The sequence below is a fragment of the Epinephelus lanceolatus genome, chromosome 11 (assembly GCF_041903045.1).
Source record: "Epinephelus lanceolatus isolate andai-2023 chromosome 11, ASM4190304v1, whole genome shotgun sequence".
NCBI lineage: Eukaryota > Metazoa > Chordata > Actinopteri > Perciformes > Serranidae > Epinephelus > Epinephelus lanceolatus.
The window spans coordinates 41152675-41179850 of NC_135744.1; the positions used below are offsets into that span (position 1 = coordinate 41152675).

At 41.0% G+C, this 27176-nt stretch overlaps 1 protein-coding gene across 4 annotated transcripts in view; it reads right to left on the bottom strand.

Annotated features, from left to right (window-relative positions):
- Window positions 1-4547: 4547 nt before the first annotated feature.
- The window catches only part of dbn1 (drebrin 1), a 176234-nt gene continuing 153605 nt past the window's right edge, over window positions 4548-27176 (bottom strand). Inside the window, exons 7-15 of one of the 4 annotated variants that reach the window (XM_033634148.2) lie at window positions 26432-26583; window positions 24064-24121; window positions 22528-22584; window positions 22237-22351; window positions 17433-17561; window positions 9335-9442; window positions 8670-9142; window positions 8463-8562; window positions 4548-7224 (exon numbers count right to left, since the gene is read on the bottom strand). In XM_033634148.2, the coding sequence (XP_033490039.1) occupies window positions 7169-7224; window positions 8463-8562; window positions 8670-9142; window positions 9335-9442; window positions 17433-17561; window positions 22237-22351; window positions 22528-22584; window positions 24064-24121; window positions 26432-26583 (1248 nt within the window). In that variant the 3' untranslated portion in view covers window positions 4548-7168. Of the gene's footprint in view, window positions 7225-8462; window positions 8563-8669; window positions 9143-9334; window positions 9461-17432; window positions 17562-22236; window positions 22352-22527; window positions 22585-24063; window positions 24122-26431; window positions 26584-27176 lie in introns of all 4 variants that reach the window. The other 3 variants (XM_033634140.2, XM_033634164.2, XM_033634156.2) reach the window with 3 other exon arrangements.

Below are 27176 nucleotides of genomic sequence, written 5' to 3' on the forward strand. Positions count from 1 at the left end.
AAAGCCCCGGAGGATGGGTTGTCTGCAGCCATGCAAGCTAGGTGCTGCTTGCTTTTCTTGTGGCACTCGAGCATTTGTTTGTGAAAGGTTTCCTTTCCTTTGAAAAATGCGCCCGTTTTGTCGGCCCTGCTTTCAAACCTGTGGCAAACTGCACAGAACATAGTTGGAGTTCCAACCGCCTCTAAAGCCACTCAACTAAATTCTTTCTTCCACGACTCCTGAAAATGTCGCTTGAGCTTCAACTCGTACTTCTCCATGGCGTCGATCTTCTCATGTCCGATGAAGACAGGCATGTGTCACTCAAAACTATGCTCCTCGATCTTGATTGGTGAATGACACAGACACTTGGGGAGGGGGCAGAAGCAGGGGGTAGAGAGACCAAACACAGCTTGTAGGAGAGTGGACTGCAAAAGCACATTCATGATAGCCTACGTCGATTTCAGTTTTACTATATTTAGCCACTTGCCCGTTCGCTAGGTTTACTTGCCCGGTGTTGCGTTTTACTTGCCCCGGGCAATTGGGCAATCCTTATTGTTGAGCCCTGATATATATGTAAATGACCATAGTATTTCTTTCTAATGTGTGAATTTACACTATTAGTATTTTTCTTATATCCTGCCCTTCCTTGAACCTCAAAATCACTTTAAACCATCTTTCTCGTCAATCCTCCTCTTCACCACCCTGCCTTCCTCTCTCTCATCATAACTACTACTGCTTCCACTACACTCCTTTCTCTTATTCCGTACTACATTCCAGTCACTTGCATCCATATCCTCACTCCCACTCTCCCGATCACTATTCCCCGCCATCCTAGTCCATTCACAGATCAGTTTATGCACAACCACCAAACCTCTCCTTCCAAACAATTCGTCCACCGTCAAACACTTCCGCTCACTACGTCCCCTCGTGTGCATTTTGTCGCCGGTAAAAACTGCAACAGGTAACGGCTGATAATGTCAGCACCAATAGCTCTCCTCGCGAGAGCAACCAAGTTACATCATCAACCGCGCAGCTTAGTAATGGCGGCCTCCGTAGGACAAAATACGGATTAAACGGTTAGGATTTTTTTAAGTAATGAGTATGTCATGTGTTTCTAACTGTGTATTGTAGTACAAGAGGGCAATAGTGGCATATTAAAGCCTACAAGTCTTATTGGTTGGAGTTCCTTTTAAAACCAACAAAACACACACACACACACACCTTGCTTCACCTTGAAAGTTGTAGTTTCAGTGATTTGAGCTCCTCAAATACGGAAGCGTATTGCATTCACTTGACAAATAAAAAAAAAAATCTGTTTTATTGAGTAATTTTTTTCTGTTTTCCGAAATAATTTTTAAATTTTTCTGTCATTCGGGGTAATTTTTTCTGTTTTTTTGAGTATTTTTTTCTGAGTTAAGAGAGCAATACAACAACAGAGGCTTTCATTCCTTTCTTGAGAGCTCGATATAATGGAAGCAAATATGACCCGCTTGTTTAGTTTAATCCAGTTTTGCTTTGTTGTGGGTCTGAGACATTGGGAGATACTCTTGTCTTTAAGTCATTTAGATGGTGTTATCATTAACTCAGAAAGAAATACTCAGAAAAACAGAAAAAATTACCCCGAAAAACAGAAAAAATTACACTGAAAAACAGAAAAATAAAAAAATTACTCTGAAAAACAGAAAAAAAAATAACCGTACTCCGTACTCAAATGGCCCGTAGACGTCACTGAAAATAGGTATTTAAGTGAATAGGGAGGAAAAACTCTTCCTCAGAATTCAAATTATAAACATTTTTTACAAAATGTTTGGGAGACAATGTCACCTCTTCTTATGTTTGTCTTGGTAGTGATATTTAAAATTATTGTTCGTTATGTCTCAGAGCATTTTTTTTAATTTACCTGGTAGTTTTCTTATAAATGAATTTTTATCTAATTTTATTCACTAAAACTAAAACTACTTGGACATTTTTGTAGTCCACTTTTTTCCTCCACAAACAGTGGCAGGGTCATTATATGAAAACGTGCCATTTCCCATTCTTAATGTTTGATTTTCAAAGTACTGTTTTAAAACTATTTATGACCCTTTTTGGATTAAATAGATCCTTACCTATCAGAAATAGATGCTGTGCCATCTCAGGCTATCTTATTTTTGATTTTTTTCCACATTTAATCAACATGCATATGTGTGTTTTGTCAACCCTGTTACGATGCATCGATTAATGTTTGAAAATGTTTTAAATGCATATTTACAACAAATCTGATATACTATGAGGGATAAATCTCCCCGTGTTTGTACAGTGAGAATATTGAGGTGTTTATTTTTATCCATGGATGAATATGCTTATTTGACACTTTCACAGCATCTTTCTTTTTAAGAACAGAATGTGGAAACAAAACAATAATGCCCACATTTCGTTCTGTAGATTACTGGTTTCTTTTACTTAACATATAAAATGAGTTGATTTGACATTTGTCTTTTCATTTTTTGAATTATACTAGAATATTATACACGTAACAGGGCTGACACCTCAGTAACAGGGCTGACACCTCAGTAACAGGGTTGACACCTCAGTAACAGGGTTGACAACAGTTACCATACTGCTAGTTTAAGTTGCAGCTTTGGGTCTAATGGAGATAATGGGATACTCATAAACATTTAATTCAACATGACTAATCAAAGAATATTTTGGAGACATATTTATTGAGAGGTTTTAGATATCGAAAGGACAGTCACAATGAAATGGATCCATTGAACATGTTTGGCCTGCTCCAAAAGTTGCATCATTTCCTGGGAGTGAAATCAGCTTCCTTTTGTGAACATGCTGGTGAAAAGACAAATAAGTGTCCTCTTCTTTTCATGATTTTTCTCAGAGTTATGTAATGTTTGACAGAGGGGACAAGCTCATTGTGTCAGCCCTGTTTCCACAAAAGGACACGTTAAAAAGATATTAGTTAGAAATTTTTAATGTACATAAATAACATGATTTAAGCCTCTAATGAATGCACACCATGTGGTCTCATGACCTTCACCACATGGATAGTAATGGCTGCCAAGAACATTTTTCTGGGCTGACACAATAAGCTTGTCCCCTCTGTCAAACATTATATAACTCTGAGAAAAATCATGAAAAGAAGAGGACACTTATTTGTCTTTTCACCAGCATGTTCACAAAAGGAAGTTGAATTCACTCCCAGGAAATGATGCAGCTTTCGGAGCAGTCCATTATCTCAGAAGGGGCGTTTTCATTAAAAGTAACAGGGTTGACGACTACCTGGCGACCCGACTAAATTGATGTTTTTTTACAACATTTTACATATATTAAGAATAAAATCCATTCATGAGTAATGAAAGGACACTTGAGGCTTTATATAAAAGTTTATGTTTTTATGATAGTTTGACTTTTTTGGGCCTTAACAGCTAGTAAAAGTAGAACAATCATATTGAGGGACAGGCCATTTTTACAGCTTTTGAATGATGCTTCATGCAAAAAGGTGTTTAAAACTCTTTAAAAACAAAAGAAATCAACTTTTATATTGTTTTAATGTTATAAGAGATATCATGGAAAATAAATTCTAAAATGATTATAGTGTGTTTATTGTTTATTGACATTTATAGCACAGTTTTGTTCGAGGGACACAAAATGGCACGTTTTCGTATAATGACCCGGCAGTGCTGGATATTGTGAGACCCATAAAATGGCTGAACACCTCAGACACGACAAATATCTCTGATCACAGACATGTTTCAGGTCCAGCTGACTTGTATTGTCTTTTTTACCCTTACTGTTTCTTTGCATGCAGGGAGCAAACTATTTATTTATTTTATTTTTTACAATTTTTCTGAGCTGTTTTTTGTGGCTTTTACCTTCCAGTGATCTGCAGTTTATTATACAGCTACAAGTCTGAGTTAAATTTGGGCAAAACATTTTTCAGATCTTAAAAAGGTATAATTAATAAGATAATACTTACAATGCCTTTAAAAAGTATTCATACTTCCATACTCAAACAGGGACACACCTAAATCATCACTGGTGGAGTCAGCTGGTCTGAGAAGTCTCGTAATTAGTCAAACGAAGCTCAGCTGTGTGTCGTCAGAGGGTTTCAACTGAGTGCTTTATAAATACAGTCCGGAAGGTGCAAGTGAGGGGGTGGATATGAGAATTTTTTAACTGGAGTCCATTTAAATCAGTTAATAAAAAATGGAAAGAGTATGGCATGGCTGTAAATCCTCTCCAGATTTAACCAAATAAATGTTTACTGGGCAACATAATAGTGAATGATGAGACAAAATGGCAAAATCAAATCAAGATTTGAATATTTATTCACTAATTGAGCCTCAATAACAGGATTTAATAAAAATGTAGTGGATGTTGGATGTAAGCACGTCCTCTACCTGTTACCTGATCATTGTGCAGAGGTATAAATCAAACCGGCTCCCTGAAAGCATCTTAACACCAGGATCAGCTGGTTTGTGAACGACCCTGCAGACGCTTTTGAGAAGCTAAACTCTTCCACTCAGGTGAACACACACAGTATCCAGGTGCTCCACACACAAACACACAGGTGTTATTATTGCCTAGGAGTTTTTATTTTCTACAGGAATTTACAGCAAAAAAAGACTAACACTGTTGTTGCTAATATTCAAAAAGGTCCTGAAAATCAATTCTAGCACACTTTTTGACAGGTATTAAAAACACACACACCTCCCGTCCCGGCCCGCCCCACTTCTCACTCCAGTTTCCAGGGTAACTAAACATATCAATAAAATATACTTAAAAAAAATGGAAAAAAATACATGTGGTATTTTTTGCATTGGCACAGAACAAAAGCAGTCGGGCAGCAGACGTGGGTCAGACAGGATTTAACAATCACTTTTAGTGTTTGTTTTAAGCTGCTTGGAGTAAGATGCCAGGAAGGTTTAATATTTTCACACAAACACTGGAAATGCTCTGGTATTTATTGTATGTCACGCGGCGAACAGCTAATCATTGGCTAAAATTAAAGTTATGTATGTGGATTTTTAAATGCATTTCTATCTCACACAGGGTCTGCCCTCTACTGGACTGGTGCCCTCTACCTAGGGGCCCTGTTGCTCCTACGCCACTTGCTGAAGAAGATGTGTATATATACTCTTATATATACTGTGGGCTCTGTGCATATTCTGGAAGGCATGTCATTATTGGCCAGCTGTGTTGATGCAAATTTCATTGGGCTAATGCATGCTCATTGGCGGAGAGTCCAGTAGACGGCTCTGTCTGTCCTAATAGAACTCGTGTTACAAAATCATAACCTTAGTTATGTTGGCTGAGCACCTGTTGTCTGTTATTCACAGACTAATTCCAAAGTTCCCAAATTTGTCAACTAATAAGACTTCAGTTTCTGCTCATCAGCTCGGTCTTCTCTGCCCTCTCAATCTCTGCATCTCTTCTTTTCTCCAGAACAGATTGTCACTCTGCAGAATTTACAAATAATTTCAAAGTGCCTCTTTAGGTCTGGTTACCCTATAAAACAAAATACAGAAAGGTAAACCCTATTGGGTTGGCAGCCCTACATACAGTGGCTGAAATTTTACAGAAACCTTGAAGGGATGTTTTGGTGATATTGTATTGCACTTCTGTAAAACTGGAACATTTTGAAAATGGTTTAAGTCGATGCACAAGAGGCTGAATATGCTAACTTTTAGTCCCTTGGTAGAAGAACGATTCAGACACTTCCCATGTGTAGAGTTAAATAGTTATTGATTGCTGTAATTGTTGTTCTTGTCAATGTCAATGTCAAATAGTGGTGTCATAACTCACGAACATCTGGTTCTCCATGCAGATTACAACAAAGTTGAAAAAATAATATTTGCAAACATCGTGTGGCCCAAGTTTACTTCCAGCTGTTTTATCCCACCCTCCCTCTTTCGTCCAGGATTTAACTCAGCCTCTGTCTGAGTGGGACAGTAAGGCATAAGTGCCGGAAATTAAACATTAAAATAAGAAAAGGCAGGACGTTCTGCCTCCCAAACCTTCCCGACTCTGAACAGGAACTGTGCCCACTGCTGTCCAAAAGCGGCCACATTATGAAGGGCCTGGTGAAAAAGTCTCATTGGAGAAATTTCAGAGGATTCATACAAAGGATTCTTTTTTTCTTCTAGTGTGCACAAGCTGAAAGGTGGCTTCATATTCATTAGCTGAACTCTCCTAAAAAACTGGTAACACTTGGAAAAATATCTACAGAATATTCATCTAGATTAGATGCTTTTTTTTTGCTTGTGTAAATATATAAGTGGGGTAAAAATGATGAGTTTTATGGAACCAGAAGGGAGGGCTGATTGAGAAGCAGCAGTTCATCCACAAGGAGGCAGAAGAAGAAATAAAAGTGCACTGAAAAAAGCAACCAGATTTACAAGCCATTTAATCTTGAATTCAGTCTTAAAAATCATACACAAGGAGCGAAAAAGCTCAAAACGGAGCCACAGTTTGACTCGTCTCCAAATAGATTTGATTTCTTCAGGATCCCGTCAGCTGTTAGTGAAAGAATTTTAAGATACATCAGAATAAATAAAATGCTTCAGCTTTTTCCATTAAAGTGAGGGCTAAATACAAGATTAACTGACTTGCAGAGGTGAATACTTTTGGATATTTTGGATAGGAAGGCAGAAGGAAGGAAGGAAGTGAAAAAGAGGTAAGAAAAGAAACAGAGTGAAGATATACATGGCAGCTGTAATGATCCACTGTATTAGTTTTATAGGGTGTTATTAAAGCACTACAGACTAGGTGTGTCGGCTGCCTGCCACACACTGGGCTTCATTGTCTCTAATATGCAGCAGTGCGCTACGTTAATGTGTAATAAATCATTTACACAAAAAGAAAGTCCCCCCGCTCCCGCCTATTACATCTGCATAGCAAAAAAAAAAAAGAAGAAGAAGAAAAACAAATAAATAAAATAACAAACACACAGAAAATAACCCACTGAGCCTTCAAACCGTCTGTAACAATAACTCAAACCCCGTCTCTTTTTTTTCTCGGTGGCTACTGTTTTGTTTTCCTCTAAAAGATAATACAGAAGTAGTTGATGCAAGATTTGTTATTATTATTACTTTTTTTTGTTTGTGTTTTTGTTTTTTAGAAAAAAAAAATCTGTTTCTTCATGAAGCGCACTTCCTACTTCCTCTTGGTCCGGTGGTGGCGTCTGATTGGCTGGTTAGTCGTCGTCATCGTCAACCACGGGGTCCGTGTCCCAGCACGTAATGTCAATCTCTGAACACACAAACATATTTGTTGAGTTCATTTATTCTACAAAAGATAACATTATTATTTTATATATGTGGCCACATCACACAGACAGGTGTTCCTAATATTTAGCCTACCATTATCTAAATAATGGGGTGGACCTAATAATAGAGACACCCGTTCATATAAGGCAATACATTTAAACAGCACTGGAAAAACTAGATTCTCAAAAATGATCCTACAATCTAATCAACACCTCTCTAAAAAGCCAACCAGGAAAGGGAGAGAGCGCACCCACTGAGCTGCTAGAACTTTTAATTTGAAACTGTAATGAAGTGTGTTGATCTGAGCTGTGCAGGAAGTGAATGGCGACAGCTGAAAAGCAATCCAAAAACAAAGCAAAATGGCAGCGACTGGAAATAATAAATGAGCAGCAGAGTGGTGACATGACTGTTGTACTGATGGAATTAGTGGACATCTGCTGTGGAAATCTGTATTCTACTGAATTTATCAGTAGAATACAGATATAGATATAGAATACAGATATAGATATAGATATAGATATAGAATGCTTGGTCAGTCGCCCTTGGCATCAGATACCGAGGCAGCGAGGCACCCTCTAGCAGCGCTATTAGATGTACCTGGTGGTGACATTTTTTGAGGCTCTGAGCAACTGCTTTAGCATGGATAACAAGAAAGTCCACATAGGTGGGAATGGAGTTGGATTGGTCAATCAAACACTGGACTTTCACCCAGAAGACTGCTGTTCATGTCCCATGTAAAACCAAATGTCAGTTAAGTTATTTCATTAACCACATAGTGTGCTAGTATATGTAGCATGCTACACTAGTGAGGTATGTCACATGACGTTACTAACAAATGTTTATTTTAAGCCAAAGCATGATGTCCTTTTCTAAACCTAACCATGTACTTTTGTTGCCTAAATCTGAGGAAGTTTATTTTGAAAAGAGACTATGCATTTAACAAGTGGAAACTGTGCACATCCTGTGAAAACAGAAGTTTATTTTGAAAAGACACAATGCATGTAACATGTGTAAAGTGACATGCCGTCCCTGAGCATCCAAAACCGACATTAGCAAGGTCCCTAGGGCATCATAGTTTGACATGTGGGGCCACTGACCAAGCGTCAGTATTTCACGAGTTAGGAGTGTGAATGTGTTGATAAATAACTGTTCCAAATAAAAAGTCCTGGTGTTGATTATTATGTTATAAATAATTGATAAACACGTTCTTAGGTATCTCACCTGGTGGCTTGTTATAAAAGACCGGCGCAGGTTTAGCCGAGGAATCCTCTGATTGGCCAAATTCTTCCTCCTGTGATTGGCTGAAATAGCCTTCACTGGCCTATAAGAACAGAAAGACAGACAGAGAGAGAAAAAAAAAATTTCACAAAGAAAAAGACAGAAAATGTCTTTTGAATGCACAACAGGAGCATTATTAACCTGTCTGACCTGAGTCCCTTCTTTCAGCAGCGTCTCCCCATTGGTCATCAACAGCTGTCCATCATCCAGCTCCTGAATCTCCCCGGATGCATGCTGCAGTGCATGCTGGTAGCTGAGGGTCATCTGGTCAGAGCCCGTCACGTCCACCAGACTGGTGGGGTCGTCATCGGCAGTGGAACAGAAGGTCCCATCCATCATCTCATCGAAGCTGAGGAGGGGCTGAGGCTTGCCGCTGGTGGTGGCGGTGCTGGGTGGGTCATTGGTGTCGCCCATCAGGTCCACCAGATTGGAGGACTGGGGGGTCTTGGAGGGGTCACAAGGAGTGCCAGAGCTGCTGTCCCACAGGTTGACCAGGCTGTCTGTTCCGGAGTCCCACACAGAGAAGCTGGAGGAGTCACGGGCTTGCGGGGCGACGCTCTGCACAGGTTTGGTGGGTGCTGACTCCTGGACCGGTTGTTTCTGCTCCTGCTTTGGCACCGAATCTGGAAAAAACAAGCAAAACACCAATTACATAATAATATTTTGTCTTAACAGCTTATTTGATGTTTAGCAGGTCACATGATGTGTAATCATCTGCGTTTATTGGGCTAAATTTGGTTAAAGGACACATCTAACCTTTGTTCAACAGCATCTCAATGATTATACATCAACATCCGTTTCACTTTCATTCTTACCCCACTCGTCTCTGCTGTCCTCATCCTCCTGGCAGAAGTCCTCTTTGATGGGTGTGGTGACTATTTTAGGAATGGGTGACACGGCGGCCATGTTGCGCTCTGTGCTTGCTTCATCGTCATCGTCCCCTACAGGGACAGAATGACACAAAGACATTGAAAAGGTACAGAACATAAAGTCTTCACCAACATCCTCCTAGAACGACAAAGTCACACTCATAAACCAGATGTGTTGATCATCTGTAACACGGAATGCTTCACTGAAATATCATAAGAAGTGCTACTTGTGATTTGTGTTTTCTAAATAGTCAGAAGTCAGAATCAGTTGTTCTTTGAAAATATCTTGAACCTAACAGGACTCTGACAGGAAGTCCTGTCAGAGTCTGTCTGATTTTCTAACCTCTAGTCACATCCCGTGTTACATAAAAAAAGTGCACAAAATCACAGCAATCACATCACTTCTGTCGTCACACCACCCGCAGACAGACAGATACAGTCACTGAGCCAATCAGACTGTGTGGACGAGACTCATGTTGGTGACATTACCAAGCCGGGTCAGGCATTAATTGCACTGAAAGTACTGACAGAAACTGTGTAGAGCAAAGTGAAAGAAGCAGAACTCCCCAAATTACCTTTTGCTCTTTGGAATGTTTGAAGACCAATCTCCGAAAATATGGAAGTTTGATGTTCAGATGTTTTTATTTTTAGCCAAGCTAGCAGCGTGGTTCTATGGACGATAACGTCAGTCTCTACAACATATGGATTGCCATGAAATTTGGTTCAGATGTTTATGGTGCCCAGAGGATGACTCCTATTGCCTGGGACCAGACATTTGAATCTGCCCACCTCATTGAGTTGGAGTTGACTAATTCATCTGGCACTGTGAAATGAATCAGTGATCAGTTGCTTTCACTTCGGTCCACTCCGCTTTCGAATCCCCAACAAAACAAGTACGTTCGCACAGCTATGCATCACTTAAAATGACATTAGATTCAAATACATGGGTCTCTAGTGTTGGGTTGAGGAAATATCGAAACTCCCTCTCTTGTGTAACGAGTTGACAGTTCTGTCTGATATCAGGCAATGATTCCTGATGGCTTTGGTCATCCCCTGGCTTTTCATCTCATACCACCAGCGGGTCAATTTCTTTAACATACAGTATAAAGTTAAATATTTCATCACCTATGGGATGGACTGGCACAAATTTTTGTACAGACACTTGTGGTCCTCCGAAGATGCATCTTAATGACTTTGGTGAACCTTTGACTTTTCTTTTGGCGCCATCATCAGATTCACATTTGTGGTCTTGAGCGAAATGTCTTGAGAAGAATTGGATAGATTGCCATGAAATTAGGTAGGCATTCATATTCCCCTCAGGATGAATCCTAATGACTCTTCTGGTGCCATCAGGTCAACAATTAATGACATTCACATCAGCTTGAGCCGTAAATTCTTGTTCATAAAGGAGTGTCTTTGCTGCAATTTGTCATTTGGTGTCACATTTGTACCTAAAAGCAACCATCTCATGCCAAATGTCTGAGACTTGGCAACCCTGTTGTAAGCAGAATAGTGTTTGACATAAGTGCAACACTCACAGGGTGTATTGCCATGTGATACTTGTTAACTGATCCCCTATAGCACACAATGGACATCCCATACAGAGAGAAGAAGTGCTCAAGAGAGCGAAACCGGGAGGACCAAAGAAAATCAATACTGGTAAATAGGTTGTCACCAAAATCAAGACATAGTCACTACGATCCAGCAAGTCATGACACAGCCATCACATATGAACTGAACATTTGTTATTATGCCATCAATGCATACGGACACATTGTGGGTGAGTCACAGTCACAATGCTGATACCACATCCAGGAATACAATTCATTATGACAAACATCAACACAGTGTCAGTTACAGTCAAGAGAACCACTTCCACAATGACATCACTTTTTCTCAGACGTTTTCAATGATTTCATGCTTGTTGAAGTCAGACGTCCCGTTCAGAAACCAGAGCAAGATTTCCCAAAGGACACAATAAACCACGGATGAACAACGACAGCGTCACTTTGCTTGTTAGAATGACTAATCACATCCAGCTGAGCGGGGTCTTGCTTGGTGGGTTCACCAATTCACCTCAGGCTAATTACTGTAAGTAGTATTTAATAAAAATTGATCTTTCACTGGTAGTGGAGAGCAGTTTAAAAAATTGTCACATTCATATTAAAGGAAGAATTGAATTGGAAAAAGAACTGTCTTAGTTGTCAGCTGTCACTGGGGACAGGGATGAACTGGTTCTTTGCCCACCCAGCATAATGTGTGCCAGTACAGCACCTACAGACATGCAGCAACATACACTGTAGATCATACATGTGATCTGCATGATTTTGCCCAGTAACTACATTATTGCTGTTTTCAAAAGCATTTCATCTGTTTTTAAAGTGTTGATCCACCCCAAACAACACGTTTTCTACCTTAACTTTAGTAAGTTATTCAGAGAGGTTGGCAGGTTTTAAAGGAGCTATATGTAAGAAATCTAAAGCAAATAGTTGTAAAATCCTCCTAATATGTCACAGAGACTAAGGAATGATGTTCATATAACATACTGATCTCACCGACAACAATAGTACAGCCAGAATATTCGCATTTAAAAAAAAATTTTATGGTCTGCAAATCATGTTTATGTTTTGAATTTGTGTTTTGGCCTGTTGCGCCACCCACCGCCGTCTACCAGTCACGCAGTCAGTAGAGTCTCAGCATCAGTTACAGTTACAACTGAGCTACAATGGCTGACGGTGTGACTAAACCCAAACGACCTTGTTATGATTCCCAAAAACGCCAAGACAAAACTCGAGGCAAAGCGAGGGTCTATATAGGAGATGCTTTTGAACGGTGGAGACGGTTGAAAGCGGAGAAGAATTTGAAATCGGATGTCAAAGTGGCTGCTCTTCTCCTCGACAGGTAAGCTTTAACCAAAGTTGGCTAACTAGCATCATAGCTAGACGGCGATGGACATTTCAAATACTTTCAACTGTTATTCATTTTCGATCACACATTGTAGCCCATGTGCAGGTGGGTCATCGACCCGACTGATTTTTTTGAGAAACAAACGTTAGCAGCACGGCAAGCAGCATTAGCAGTGTCCCGGTACATAGCATTAGCAGCCGGCTCCTCCTCCGCTGTATCCCAGCAGCAGCGTTAGCAGCAGAGAAGCCGCACTTGCTCGAATGGTCCGCTGGAAAACTGAAGATCAAAGACGCGGTGACGCAGCCCTGCCACAGCAGCCGCCCATGGGCAAACAAATCAGTCTCCAGTGTGCCACTGTCCAGCAACCTCACATCTGTAGGGGAGGGGGGGGCGGACACGACTCACGGCAGTATTTTGAATTTGAGTGCAGTAACCATTTTGGCCACATTCTTACATACAGCGCCTTTAACAAATGCAACAGCAACCTTTTCCATTGTATTGGTGTGAAGGAAGAAATCACCTAAGGTAATAAAACACTGGGTTGCCTTGATGTTTCGTTACAGTATTGATTTGGTGTGAGAATACACCTACTTTTAAGTGCAAGAAATTAAGTCAAATTACCATCTTTATAACTTGTTTTTCGATGTTCTGCAGCCTATGCTTTTTCAACAGCATATTTGTAAAGTAAAAGGTGTACCTCACCCAAAAAATGATCATTTGTTTATCAATAACTCTTTTACCTTGAATTTTTTAATAAAACTGTGAACGAAGAATCCAAAAATTGAGAAAATTCCTGATGAATTGAATTAAAAGGGGCCCACTTTAGTAACAGCAAAACTGTATCAAAGCATCTGTTTCCAAACTCTCACAGAACTCTTGCACGATGATATTTACAACTTTAAACTTTTCCACATATGTGTAGCGTGCCTGGAAAAGTGCATGCTTTTGAACTTCGCTTGTGCATTCTACTGAGCAGAGTTCAAACGCACACGCTACCCAGGACGCATAACTCATCAGTGCATGAGACTGGTTATGCAGAAGTGTTATGTAATAGTAAGGTTTTAGTGAAAATGCATGTGTTGGGGAAGTACTGGGCATAGACTGGAGAAACTGGAGAAACTCAGATTCTACTGCATGAGTTGTTTGAGAGATTGTAAATAGATGTTTTGGTATAGTTTTGCTGTTGTTAAACGCGGCCACCCTTTAGTCCAATTTTCTCCATTTTTGGATTCTTCATTCACAGTGGAGGCACGTGAGAAAAACAAAGGTTTCTTCACCAATTCAACGTAACACAAGTAAATGATATAGAAATTATTACTTTATGAGTGAAGTTTTCCTTTAAGTTTTGAATGACTGCGTTTTTTTTTAAAGAAAAAGGTTAATCTACAAAACACTGGCAGTAATTTCAGGTGTTCTACACTTGTAGTTAATGGGCTAAAACATACAGATTCAATACTATGGTCTTTAAACAGAATGGCAACCAGCTCAGCTCCACAGAGGTCAAAGGGCAAAGATCCATATTCAGTCAAAGGCCAACAAACAGCGATGACAACTGGCGGACGGCTCGACGACATCACATACACACATTCACACGCAAACACTCACAGTTTGGTCAGTCGGTCAGGATTAAAAGCAGCCGTGTGTTGTTGAGTGTGTGTGTGTGTGTGCAGGGAGGTGATGCAGATCCAGGATCAGAGGCATGAGATTGAGGATTAGAAGAGGAGGTGATAGAAAACCAGTGAGATTCTGTAGTTAGTAAGTAACAGCTCTTCATCCCTGTGAAAAGTAAAATGACCTTGCTGCTAATTTAAAACCATAAAACATGAAAAAAAAAAAAAAACATAAACATTAACAAAAATTAAACACCAGCAGCTGACTGGACGACATCTAAAGGATGAAGACTGAAGGGAAGACAGACATCTGTAACACAAACCGACAAACAGCTTTATGGTTTACGGCCATAAAGGACATTTTATTATCTACTAGGAGTTAGTGAAATGCTTGTGTGCGTGTGTTAGCCTGTTAGCTCATTAAGCTAAAAAGTAAGTGAGCCATGAGACAGGTTTGATGGTGACTACCTCAACGTTTTAAAATTTAGCAAAAAATGCTAAAAATAAAACACGCAGGTTTGCCTTTTCTGACTTGATACCTAAGGATTCTTTCACATTTATTACTGCAGTACTTACATTTATTTGGCTTTTTGTGTTTGATAAAGCTGTAAGCTACTGCTAAATGCTACACCTGTGACTGTGCTTACAAAATTAAAACTGATAGCTGAAATTACAGTACTTAAAGAGAAATTTTGGTTTATTTCAACCTGTCTCCTATCGTCCTAAATTTGTTTCAAGTGACTAGTGACATAAAAATAATAGTTAGCATGTTAGCCGTTAGCCTAGATACAGCCGGGGCGCATAGTAGCGTCAGACCTGTTAAAACGTAAGGGAACGGGCAACCTTCAAGTGCAAAGTTAGTCCACTAAACAAGCTTTTTTCCACAAAGACTCCATTTATTGGTGGTTTTGGGTCTTTTTATGGGATTTGTTGACAAGAAGAAAAATATAAAATAGCACCAAACGTATCCTTCAACAACAATTATTCCATATGAGAATCCACTACTTTAAATTGTGACATAAAGGAGTCAGGGGGAGATGAAGGTTGTTGTTCAGTGCTAGGGAACGGAGGGGGTAAAATTTGTGGGGAGGTGATTTTAAAGGTTGGTGCGCAAATGTGTGGGGTGTGAAGGTGTCTATGCTGAGTGAAGTGGATTACGAAAATGAAGTGCTGAAAGTAAAATGATGAAAATGCATGTGAACTTAAAATAGAGACAAACTGTTTGTCTGGAAAGGCATCACCGCTGTGTTTTTCCTTTGTGGCATTTAAAAAAAATATTTAGATCTGTTAATTTATTGTGGAAACCAAACACTTTCTATAATCTAAATAATAAAGTCTCAGCTGATCAACATTTATAGTAAATATAGTATTTCTTCCCAAATTCAAATTGGAAATTTTACAGACTCACTTTATCTGCACACTAGCATCCCTGTGTGAGGAGGTGCTCGAGAGGGAGTAGAACAGTGGTTCCCAACTTGTGGGTTGCGGTCCAAAAGTGGGTCATGGGTCCATTCTGAATGGGCCGCAAGTGACTCGCGAATGTGTCAAGTTTGTAAAAAAAAAAAAAAAAACACACTTTATTTTGAAGTACGGTGAATATCCAGCACAGAGCTTTTATTTTGAAGTGCCGTTTTCTGTAGAGTGAGTGAATAACAGACAGCTACTTAAAGGGAAATTTCGGTTTATTTCAACTTGTCTCCTATCGTCCTAAATTTGTTTCAAGTGACTAGTGACATAAAAATAATAGTTAGCATGTTAGCCGTTAGCCTAGATACAGCCGGGGCGCATAGTAGCGTCAGACCTGTTAAAACGTAAGTGAACGGGCAACCTTCAAGTGCAAAGTTAGTCCACTAAACAAGCTTTTTTTCCACAAAGACTGCCTCATATCGTTAGGATAAATGTCAGAGAACATATAGAAAACGACATGTAAACGTGTTGTCTTACCTTACCGGTGTGCTGCCATGTTTGTTTACCATTTAGCTCTGCTTTCCAAAGCGCGGCCGAAATATCGCGAGAACAAGCAGCGATCTCATACCGTGCCTGAAATCTCGCAAGAACAAGCAGCAACAGCTGGAAGGCAGAACCGGACAGTAGCCTGAAAAGTTCATTCATTTATTTTATGAAAGATTTAAAGAATAATGGCTGACTTTTTGCCAGACTTCAACTTTGTGGAGGAGGAATTTGATTTTGCAGAGTTTGATGGCCGCCCTTATTTATTTGAGCCAGAATACACTGACGAAGAGCTTCGTGAAATTGAAGAACGGAGGAGGAGAGAGAGAGAGAGGTGCAACATATAGAGGACGAGAGAGGAGGAATGGCTGCTGCAAGGCTGCGTAGCTCTGGAGATTGGTGGTGTACCTGTGAATGCTGTGCCCCAGTGCCCACAGAAGAGGAATGCCTCTGTTGCAAGGAATGGGACCTGTTGCAGCCTTATTTTCAAGGTCTGGATGTGACCGAGGACGAGACACCTCCACCTGGAGTAGTATCCAGCTGGGCTTTATCTAGAGCTCGCGAGATATATTTCGGCCGCACTTTGGAAAGCAGAGCTAAATTGTAAACAAACATGGCAGCACACCGATAAGGTAAGACAACACGTTTACATGTCGTTTTCTATATGTTCTCTGACATTTATCCTAACGATATGAGGCGGTCTTTGTGGAAAAAAGCTTGTTTAGTGGACTAACTTTACACTTGAAGGTTGCCTGTTCACTTACGTTTTAACAGGTCTGACGCTACTATGCGCCCCGGCTGTATCTAGGCTAACGGCTAACATGCTAACTATTATTTTTATGTCACTAGTCACTTCAAACAAATTTAGGACGATAGGAGACAGGTTGAAATAAACCGAAATTTCCCTTTAACAGAGGAAACAAACTAGCTTGACAACATGGCCAAATGCAAGTATGACGGTGAATATTTTAAACTGTGGACCTGGAACTAATGACTAAGGACAAATCTGGACCCCGTGTCAGGACCAGTTGGGAACCACTGGTGTAGATGAGGGGCTAAATTTGAAAAATGTTGTCTCCCTGTCCATAATTTCTAATGTCTGGCCTGATGTAACCATCGTATCCTGGTTTTATGCACCTAGATAAGCCATTATTCTGGTTTTGAGAGACACTGGTCCTCATGTAAGGACATCATCTAATCCCAAACCTCTCTTGGGTTTCTCACAAGTAAAGTCAATTGATTAAAGTCCTTTAACTGTGACGATGATGTTAGAATAATGTATATGATAACAATAATGAGATCATTTGTGTTTTGTGTTGATGTGCTCGAAACCAGAATAAGAGTCAACACTGGGATATTAGTGTGCATGTAAATGTAGTCACTGCCTTCAGAGACATTCAATCGCTCACATTTTGAGTTCACATGCAGTTTCATGCTCCATTACTGTCATTTCATCTTTATTATTTCATTCTCCATGTTTGTGAGGGGATTCGTGTCTGAGGAGAGATGTTCGACCAAGCTGCTGGTGTCCATCTGTCTTCTTCTTCTGCTGTTTATCGGTTATGTGCTGTACCTACCGGCTGCAGCGGCGGGCTGCGTCCGTGCGTGTGGTGGGGTGCGGAGGGGCGACGCGCCCCGAAGTGGGGGAGTCGGACTGGGGCTGCTGGGACTGTGCTGCTGCCTCAAGAACGGGCTGTCCAAACGGCCTGGCGGTCAGGACGACACACAGCCAAACACACACCCAGACACAAAGATTCAAACACCCACACAAACATATAACAAGGACACAAAGCGACGCACCAGGACAGAGTGATGTGGGGAAGATGGACGAGACAGGAAGACAAGACCCACAAAAAGCAGGAGAGGGAGGGAGAGCAGAAGGCAGGAGAAGTCAGAAGTTCAACCCCAGAAGAAAAAGTAAGAAGCAGAGAGTTTTGTGGGAAAGGCAGAGAGTCCCGTGGAAACCCATGAAGAAGACAGACACATGAAGAGGTGCCAGAGGAGGAAACGAACAAAGTCGTTCCACGAAGTATCACAAAATGGAGAAATCAAAGATGGCACAGAGTGGAGGAGTGGGTGAATAAATAAATGAAGACGGGATGAGGATGGTGAACATAAATGGGGGTCAGATGAAGGCAGAGGTGGAAGAAGAAAACCCGCAAGGCAAAAAAAGAAACAAAGAGAGAAAGAAAGAAGAAAAGAGAGAAAAGAAAAGCGGTTAGTGTGGCTTTAAACAAACTGGCTGTAGAAAGCACGCAGTTAGGCAGAAATCAAATGCTGATGGAGTTTGTTGCTTTTTATCTTCAGGTGTTTAACTTCCATTTCTGCTACTTTGAAACCAGTGAATGCATGTTTTTGAATAATGGATTCTAGAAAATAAAATAATTTTGAGTCACTGAAAAGTGAAGAAATGTTGGTGTGTGGAAAGCAGGAATCTCCTGCGTCTTTTCTAGTTGCTAAAAAAAACATCATGATGGGAGTTTGTTATCATGCTTTACAAAATAATGAGGGTCCAACCCCCCAAAAAAATAGCATGTTAATTGCTCCATGACTGATGCACTTACCCTGCTAAAAGTCATATTTCTTACCTGATTAAAGTGGATTTGTCTTTTACTGTCGATCATTTTTCTTTAATATTATAACTGCAAATCAAATTGCAAATCTCTCTTTTTAATTTTTTTGTAGCTCTAAGTAGTCTCTGCAGACCTTCCTCTCAGACCCAAAAACCTCCACCAATCACCAGCTAATACTGTGCAGGATCATGTGTGACTGTTTGTAAAGACACTCGGTAGCAAAAAATGAACGTAAAAGCCAACCCCAGATTCACTCTCGTTTGGCATTTTACCTTTTTATATTTGCATTTTTTCAGCACTGTGTCTCTTAGATGCCTGCTGCTCTTGGTCTGGCACCTGGTTGCCAACCCAAGCATCCCAAGAATAGGGAGACAATAAGGAAATACAGGCACAGGGCAGAGTCTCCCGCCAGAGGGTCATGAATTAATATTGAGCGAGATTCTGTCTTTTGTATGAAAATCCTGCATAGTATACATCTAAAAAAGTAACCTACCAGGAAGATGCACCTGCGCATACTTGCAAAGCCAGTGCAGCCCCTTTGCTGGATGACATCATATTCCGTTTCAGTAAAAGTTGAGCCTGGTCCACCTGTTTTTGGCAGACAACCTTCTGTTTTTCTACCAGAGCTCTCTGCATTGGCAGGGGGCTCATTGAAATGCATGAGGAGGCGGCATTTTTTCACACAGGGCTATAGTCGGTCCAACTAGCCTTAAGGCGGCTTATACAAGAAGTAGTGATCTCTGGCACTACCTCTCCTAATTAAAAGGTGCACAAAGAAGCAGAAGTCAAGAGTGTATAGAACTTGTATGCAGCCTGATTGTACGTAGCCAGAGAAGTGAGACATGTCTGTTTAGGACTTGTTATTGCTCGTGACGCTCACTGAATGTGTGGTTAATTAGTTACAAATAAGTATCAACATTTTGAGCCTCTCCTCTCAGAGGACACACCGAAGGGATTTTAGTGAGAAAATCATCATTAAACTGTAACAGTAAGGATGAAAAACATAATTAAGGAAGACTCTTTCTTTGGCTCTGCCTGAGGCAGGGTCATGACAAACAACACACAACAATATAATCAACAAAGTTAAAACCCCATAAAAAAAATCTGTCACAAGGCTCAACAGCAGCCTTCCAACAGCGAGAAAAAGAGATTGTCTTGTGGTTTTACAGGGTCGGCTCCTTCATCGTGTGAGACAGACGTGAACCTCTTGATCATTTATTCTTCCTCCGAAACCTTTTGTAATAAATAAGCATGTCTGAAAATGACAAGGTTAGGGTCTGATTCTGAGAAAGCAGCAGCTGAGGAGATGTTGAACGTGATAAATGACATGTTGAACTTGACAAACAATGATTCAGATGCCATGGTCCCTCACACCCACCCACTGCCTCCCTCCTTCACCCCTGGAGTCTTTTCCAAATGTGTCATCTCTCCATCACAGACTTCACACTGAAGCAGGACAGGAAACTGATGCTTTTCATGCCTGCACTTGGCAGCTTTGGTGGATTAACAGCTGAAGAAGTGTGTACCATTTTGAGGTACTTGTACTCAGAGGTGGGAGGCTTGCTCAAATTCTTCACTAGTACGTTGTACATTTCTGCAAACCACTGATACGCTACATTTGTACTATCATATCAACATTTCTAAAATCATGTAGTTTTGATTTTAATACGTGAGCTGACTTTCTCTTCAGGAGGAGAGGATGATAGATGGCGTGACACCTAGGCGAGACAGTTGCCAAGCAGCAGCCAGCAGCAGACCACAGTTTAGCACGTCTGTCCGACCTGGAAGAGGGATCCCTCCTCAGTTGCTCTTCCTGAGGTTTCTACCATTTTTTGGGGAGGGAGTTTTTCCTTAAGGTGCTGACACACCAAACCGACACCAAAGAACTAGCAGCGATGAAAGCCAACTGTTGCGTCGTCTACGTCACCTCATGTCGCCCTGTGTCAGTTGCATTTGAACACATTACACGGACTACATCCGACGGCCAAGTAGCACGTACGTTCTGCGCCTGTGTGAGAGAGAGCGGAGTGAGACAGTGGTACATCCTATCAGCCGAGGGGTTTCCTATCTGTGCAGCTGAGCACCGCAGCACCTCCACGGACTATTACATCCAGACGGTCCCGGTGTTTCTTCCGCAGGCTCCGCTTCACTCAGCTGCCCGATAAACTTGCTGCTTCTTCCCACTTTAACCTTAATAACAAACCAGGGCTCGGTGCTCCGGTTGGATCCAAACGGAGAGCCGGGGCTAGCTCAGAGACTAGCGGAGGCTAACTGGCTGTGCTTCACTCCGGTCATGCTGCGGCTAACGCTCCGCTAGCCTCACAGCTAGACCCGTTCATTATTCAGGTTAAAGCGGGAAGACGCAGCGGGTCTGTGGAGCAGCTGAGTGAAGTGGAGCCTGAGGAGGAAGCACCTGTTAGCCCCGGTTTCACTACAGGCAGATTCACTCGCTACAGGGGCGAGGAAATAAAACCTGAACAGCCAATCAGAGTGATCTCTCTCACTGACAAGCTCCGCCGCCGATTCAGCATGTTCAATCGGCCGAAAAGCTGGTGCGGGACACACTGCAAAAACTAGGCCGACAGACGCTCACCGACGGCCCGACTTTGGTCAACGGCCGACTGTCGACTTAGTGTGTCAGGGCCATATGCTGTGAGGGTCCAAAGGACAGAGAGATGTCGTATGCTGTAAAGCCCTGTGAGGCAAATTGTTACTTGTGATATTGGGCTTTATAAATAAAACTGATTGATTGATTTAGGACCAACAAACAACCGAAGTGGGTAAATTTAACGACATGTTGGGACATTTCCAGCCGTGTTCAGTGCCACAAAAATGGGTATTTTTAGCCAAAACGTGATCTTTTCCTCATTCTTACCAAGTTGTTTTTGTGCCGAAAGCAAAGCACACATTAATCAAAGCGTTGTCACAAAAACAAAATATAAAGAAACATAAAGTTTCAATATATCTGCTACATTTGAAACCTAAGTGTGACATATTTGTGGTTTGCAGAAACGTACTATGACACCGTTTATTCTGGCCGATGTGTTGGTAAAAGTCCTGATTCAAAATTACTTGAGTAAAAATGTTATCAGCAATATGTGCTGTACTAAGTACAAATTATACAGACCTTTCAAAGTGTTTTATTATTGTTAAATATTTTATTATTCTGTTTCATGTAGGAGTATTTTTAAAAGTTGTACTTCCTCAGCGTGGAGCTAATTTTAGGTATTTTGTACACCATTTGGTATACTAGTCGTACAACACTGCATAATATTTTTAAAGTATGTCATATGGTTTTTTTTATGTAAAAAGTAAGTAGTACCTTTAAATGTCAAATAGATGTAGTAGAGTAAAAGGTACAACATTTCCCTCTGAAATGTGGTAGAATAGTATTATACGACTTGATGTGTCACCACTGTTTGAGGCAGATGTTTAAAGACTTGTTTTTGTCACAACTTCATCTGCATGAGTTTTTGGAGTAAAAAAATAATAATGCCTTTAAAAAAACAAACAAACAAACAGAAAAATAGCATTTTTAGGATGTGACAACTCCTGTTTGTTCACTGCTGTGGTGACTGTGTTATAAAAGCACGTTCCTGTCCTGGTTTTAAACCTCTTTTAACACTGTGGATGGAGAGATGAGGACAGCTTTCCTTCTCGATGTTCCTTGTTGTTAGTCTCTTTCAGCCCTGTTGTCCGGTCTTCAAAAAACCTTGTATGTCGTTTTGTACTACTCTTTCATATGTTTCAATTTGACATGAGAGTAAACTGAGCATACAAGATAACAGTTGACTCTTAAAGTGTTTACCGCTCCTGTGGATGGAGACGGGCGAGGTGTCGACGCTGATGGTCATGGCTCTCTCCTTCTGCTTGAAAAACTCTCGAGGGTTTCCTGACCGCTGAGCGATGATGGCCTTTGCCTCCTGGAAAGAAACAAGATCAAACAAAGATTTGAAAATGATTCATAAAGCTTCATCCTGCAGAAAATGTCCAATATCTTCATTGTGGAATATATTAAAAATATGCTTCTATCCTTTATAAGAGTAAACTTGATAAATGACTTGGTCAGAATTTTTTGAAGGTGCTCAATCAGACTCACCTCCACCTCAGACTCTTTCTTATCCAGGTTAAGGTCTTCGATGCTCGCCTCTGCTGTCTGCGGAGGAGAAGAATACAAATAGAGATGGACATTTTAAAAAGAAAACAAGCTGCAAAACAGTAATTCAAGGATGGGAAACTAAAACATGTAAAAGGAAAATCACAGATCCAGTTCATAAACTTAAGGGAATGATCAGATGCCACCAGCAAGGGGCAATAGAGACTGCATTTGCTTCAATCACTAGACATCACGTGCAGAAGCAAAGATCAACACTATAGAGAAACTATAGTGTCGACTGACTGAAAAATTAATGAAAGAAAAACAATCTTGATGTACAGAGAGCCAGTTTAAAAAAAACGGAGCCTATCCCAGCTGACACTGGGTGAGAGGCAGGGTTCACCCTGGACAGGTCACCAGACTATCACAGGGCTGACACATAGAGACAGACAACCATTCACACTCACATTCACACCTACGGACAATTTAGAGTCACCAGTTAACCTGCATGTCTTTGGACTGTGGGAGGAAGCTGGAGCACCTGGAGGAAACCCACGCTGACACAGGGAGAACATGCACACTCTGCACAGAAGGGCTCCCACACCCCAAGGTTCAAACCAGGAACCCTCTTGCTGTGAGGTGACAGTGCTAACCACTGCACCACCATGCTGTAGCTTATAGTATCATGTGAATCTTACTCTTTGGACAAACAGCTCAATGTGTCATCAGACAGAAAAGGGGTGTATAGTGTCATTTAGACACTCTGCTCTCTTGTTGCAGCCCCACTAAAAATTATGATTGTGATTCCTCGGGGAGTGATTCTTTGGGGACGCAGCCCAGTCATTGACAACATGCTGGTTTCTTCCACACTTCCATCAGTAACAAATAATGCCTAAAGTTCCTTGAGCAAGGCAACCTAACCACTCTGTGTGTGCGTGTGTGAACTCAACGCAAGGACAGAGATTAAGATGTTCAGAAGATTAGTTGAAATATCACAGCTGTGCTACCACGCAGCAGGCAGCTGATTGCAAGATGGGAAAAATAAACCACACACACACACTGATAGACTGAAAACACTCTCACTGCCAGACTTTTAATTTATTATTTTTTTTAAAAAAAAAAGCACACAGCGTATAATCACTTCCTTCAAAAACAAACCCCACTGTCACACAAATTGATTTCATTTTAAGGTCGCAGCATGACGAAGAAATGATGAAGAAAGCCAGAGGCGTACAAATCTGGTCTTTATCATATTTTGGGTTGAGAAGTGATGCTTTGATGGGCAGAGGGAGCAGAAACAGAAACACATTGTGTTTGAACACAGCATATTATAGCATATTCAAGAAACCCAAACACTTCTAAAATACAGACGTGTCTCTAGGAGTATGTTTATGGAGTAAAACAGAGGTGTATATATTTGTACTATTGAGATGGATGAGCAAGACATAGTGCTGCAGCTGAATATAAACTGGTTTGGGCACTGAATTTGCTGCACTGAATAATTAATGACCAGCAGATTAAAAAAACACAAAAACTTACTATGGTGGTCTGGTTCCGCAACCTCTCTTTGGCCTCTTCCTCTTCCTGCATCTTCTTCCTGTTCTCACACACACAAACACACAGATTAGAAAATACTTAACACTCCTGAGACCTTGGAGTTGTTCAGTATTAAAATGAAGCTTGATTATGAGTCACGCTCAAGTTTAAGAAAGAAAATGTTATTCAGCTGCTGCTTGAGGAGACGTTACTTTTTAAAACATATTAAACCTAAACTGAGGCAGTGACTGTTCCTCTAAGATTCATGATTTTGCAGATCACCTGTTTTAGATGTCACTCTGTCATTACATCTCTATTAGACCTGTTGTATATAAGCCTGTCACAAACAACATACCTATTAAAAAGAAAAAGAAAAGAGAGGAATGAGGATGATGATGACAGAAAGATTTATTGTCTTATTATCTGATTTTAAAATTCAGACTCCTTTTACATTAACTATAATTCAAGGAATGTCCGTGTTTGTGATAAAAGCATAGACTTAAAAACAATAAAAAACTTCCTCCTTCTCATGTTATGGAGCCTCTTAAGGCTCAGATACACCAAACAGACATCAAAGAACTAGCAGCGACGAAGGCCAACTGTTGCATTGCCTCACTTTGCTTGCGCCATGGCCAAAAAGTTGCGCTTGAACACACCACAAAGACTACAGCCAAAGGTGTACTAGCACAAAAGTTCTGCGCTTGTGTATATAAATAACTCTCTAAACCAGCAGGTGGCAGTAGTCTGTATTCATCATCCAAAAGGGGAAATGACATGACGGCTTTAAGACGCTAGTTAGCCAGTTAGCACATTGACAACACAGTTTCTTTCAACCTAATGCTCTCTTGACTTAATCTGTTTGTCTACTTTCCTCACTTCCATTTTTCTTCTTCTGCACAGAGCTGAACTGCCAATCAGAGTGAATTTATTCACCAATGAATGCCGCCGGCCCCAACACGATTCAACATGCTGAATTGGCCAAAAAAACGGGCCGACAATGCCGGACATGCAACAAAAAACTTGTGCGACGGACACCAACCAATGGCCCGACACTTACCAACATCCGACCATTGGGTTGGTGTGTACGAGGGGGCAGTAAGGACTGGTTAGAGGGGTCCTTCAGTCACAATGCTTTTGTGAAACACCTCTTAGGGAGCGATCACAATGAGATGAAATGCTAGAAATGCAACGCCAGTAAAACCATTGTTTTCCTATGATACGGAGCGTCTGACCGGCGTTCAAGTGTCTTTTTAGACGGGCGTTTTTCCGGCGTCTTTTTTGGATGCGCGTTTTTGTAGACGCTTCTTTTTAGACACTTCTTTTTAGACGCGCGTAGACGCTGAAAAATTAAAATATTTTCAACTTTTTTAGCGTCAGATGGCCGTAGCTAACGCGCATTGAATAAGCGCTTCCAGCGTTTCAAGCGACTTTGAAGCGTCCACATCTCTAGTGTCTCATTTCTGTGTGATCGCCCCCTTAAAGGAGCTGTATGCAATATTCAGGACATTAACATAGCAGCAAACAACCATTTGCAACTGTATGTAAAAATATAGTGGAGTAATGGAGTCTTGAGCAGAGTACTCAGTCAGGCCCTCTCTGTGTGTGTTGTCATCCGAGCTTCTCTCTCTGATGTTGTGGTAGCTGGTCCGGCCACATGTGAGTCCCTGTGAATGTGTCCCACTGACCAGCTAATCGCTACCGCCCTGCTCTGTGCTTATTCGCTGGTTACCACTGATATCAGGACAGCGTCCTCACAGAAGCGTAGCATCCACAATCCCATTTCTTCCCTGATTAACAATGTTAGCTCTGTCAGCACTGTTGCAGTTGTTCAGCGCTATTTATGGAGTTAGCAACGTTAGCTTCTAGCAGCTCAGCCACCGCCATGTTAAAAACTGTGTCCAGACAATCCCTCGCCCAGACGCTGAATCATACATATGCTCTGAATGTCACAAATAGCTCCTTTAGGCTTAAGAAAATCCATGTAAGATGGATTTTATGATCATCTTAGTCCGAGGATGGTTTGGGGGAACATGACTCAGGCTAGTTTAACAGTCAGGGTCCTGTTTCAATAAATCTGCAACATGAGATCATTTACTCTCTTGCTGATTTTGACACCTTTCACTAATCAAAACATAACAAAATGCAGTTAGTGCATGAGCATACAAATCCCCTGCAGGGCAAATTTATATGCAAATTACAAGCAACAATCAACTGTGAGATGTAGTGCTGTCATTTGTGATCTGCGTGTTAGCAGTGCTTGCAAATTGCCTTATTGTTTTGTAGGAGAATTCTCTGCAGATGCTTTTCTTGAAATCGATTTTTTTTTGTATTTATGAGCATGATGTTGAGTGTTGGTATATCTGTTCCTCACCTGTGCTCCTCGATCTGCCTCTCTCTCTCGCGGTACCTCTGCTCTCGGCTCTCCTGCTCTTTCCTCTCCAGCTCCATTCGCTCCTGCTCGAAGCGCTGCCGCTCCTCTGCTGCCTTCCTCTTCTCCTCCTCCTTCCTTACCTCCTCCTCGCGCTGAAGCAAACACAGAAAAACAAGAAATTAGTGGAGATTATTCCAAGGTTGCAACTAATGACGTAAAACATCCCTTAGAGTTTCTCACAGTCCAAGGTCATGTCTTCAGAAGTCTTGTTTTGTCCGACCAAAAGTCTGACACCAAAGATGTTCAGAGAGCACTGTCAATTAATTAGCCTATGTGATGACTGACTAATAATTTAGATCAATTCCAATGGTTCACCTCGCTGTTCAGCTCAATATCTAGAGTTTCTGAAACTGTGAAGGGCAGATCCAGTGAACACCCCAAAGCTTAATGAGGCTTGCTGTCATTTTACATTTTGTTTGAACATGCTGAGGGCAACACAGCTGGAGGACGCTGCAAAGTTTGTCTTTGTTTGTCACTCCCACTCTCCTCCAAACACAGCTGGGAATCACATTAAATGTATTTATGCAACACTAATCAGAGAAAGCGGAATAGTTCGACATTTTGATAAACACTGTTATTTCCTTTCTGATGGAGTTAGATTAAAAGATCGATACCACCCTCATGTCTGTGACAGAAATATGAAGCTACAGCCAGCAGAAGGTTAGCTTAGCACAAAAACTGTAAA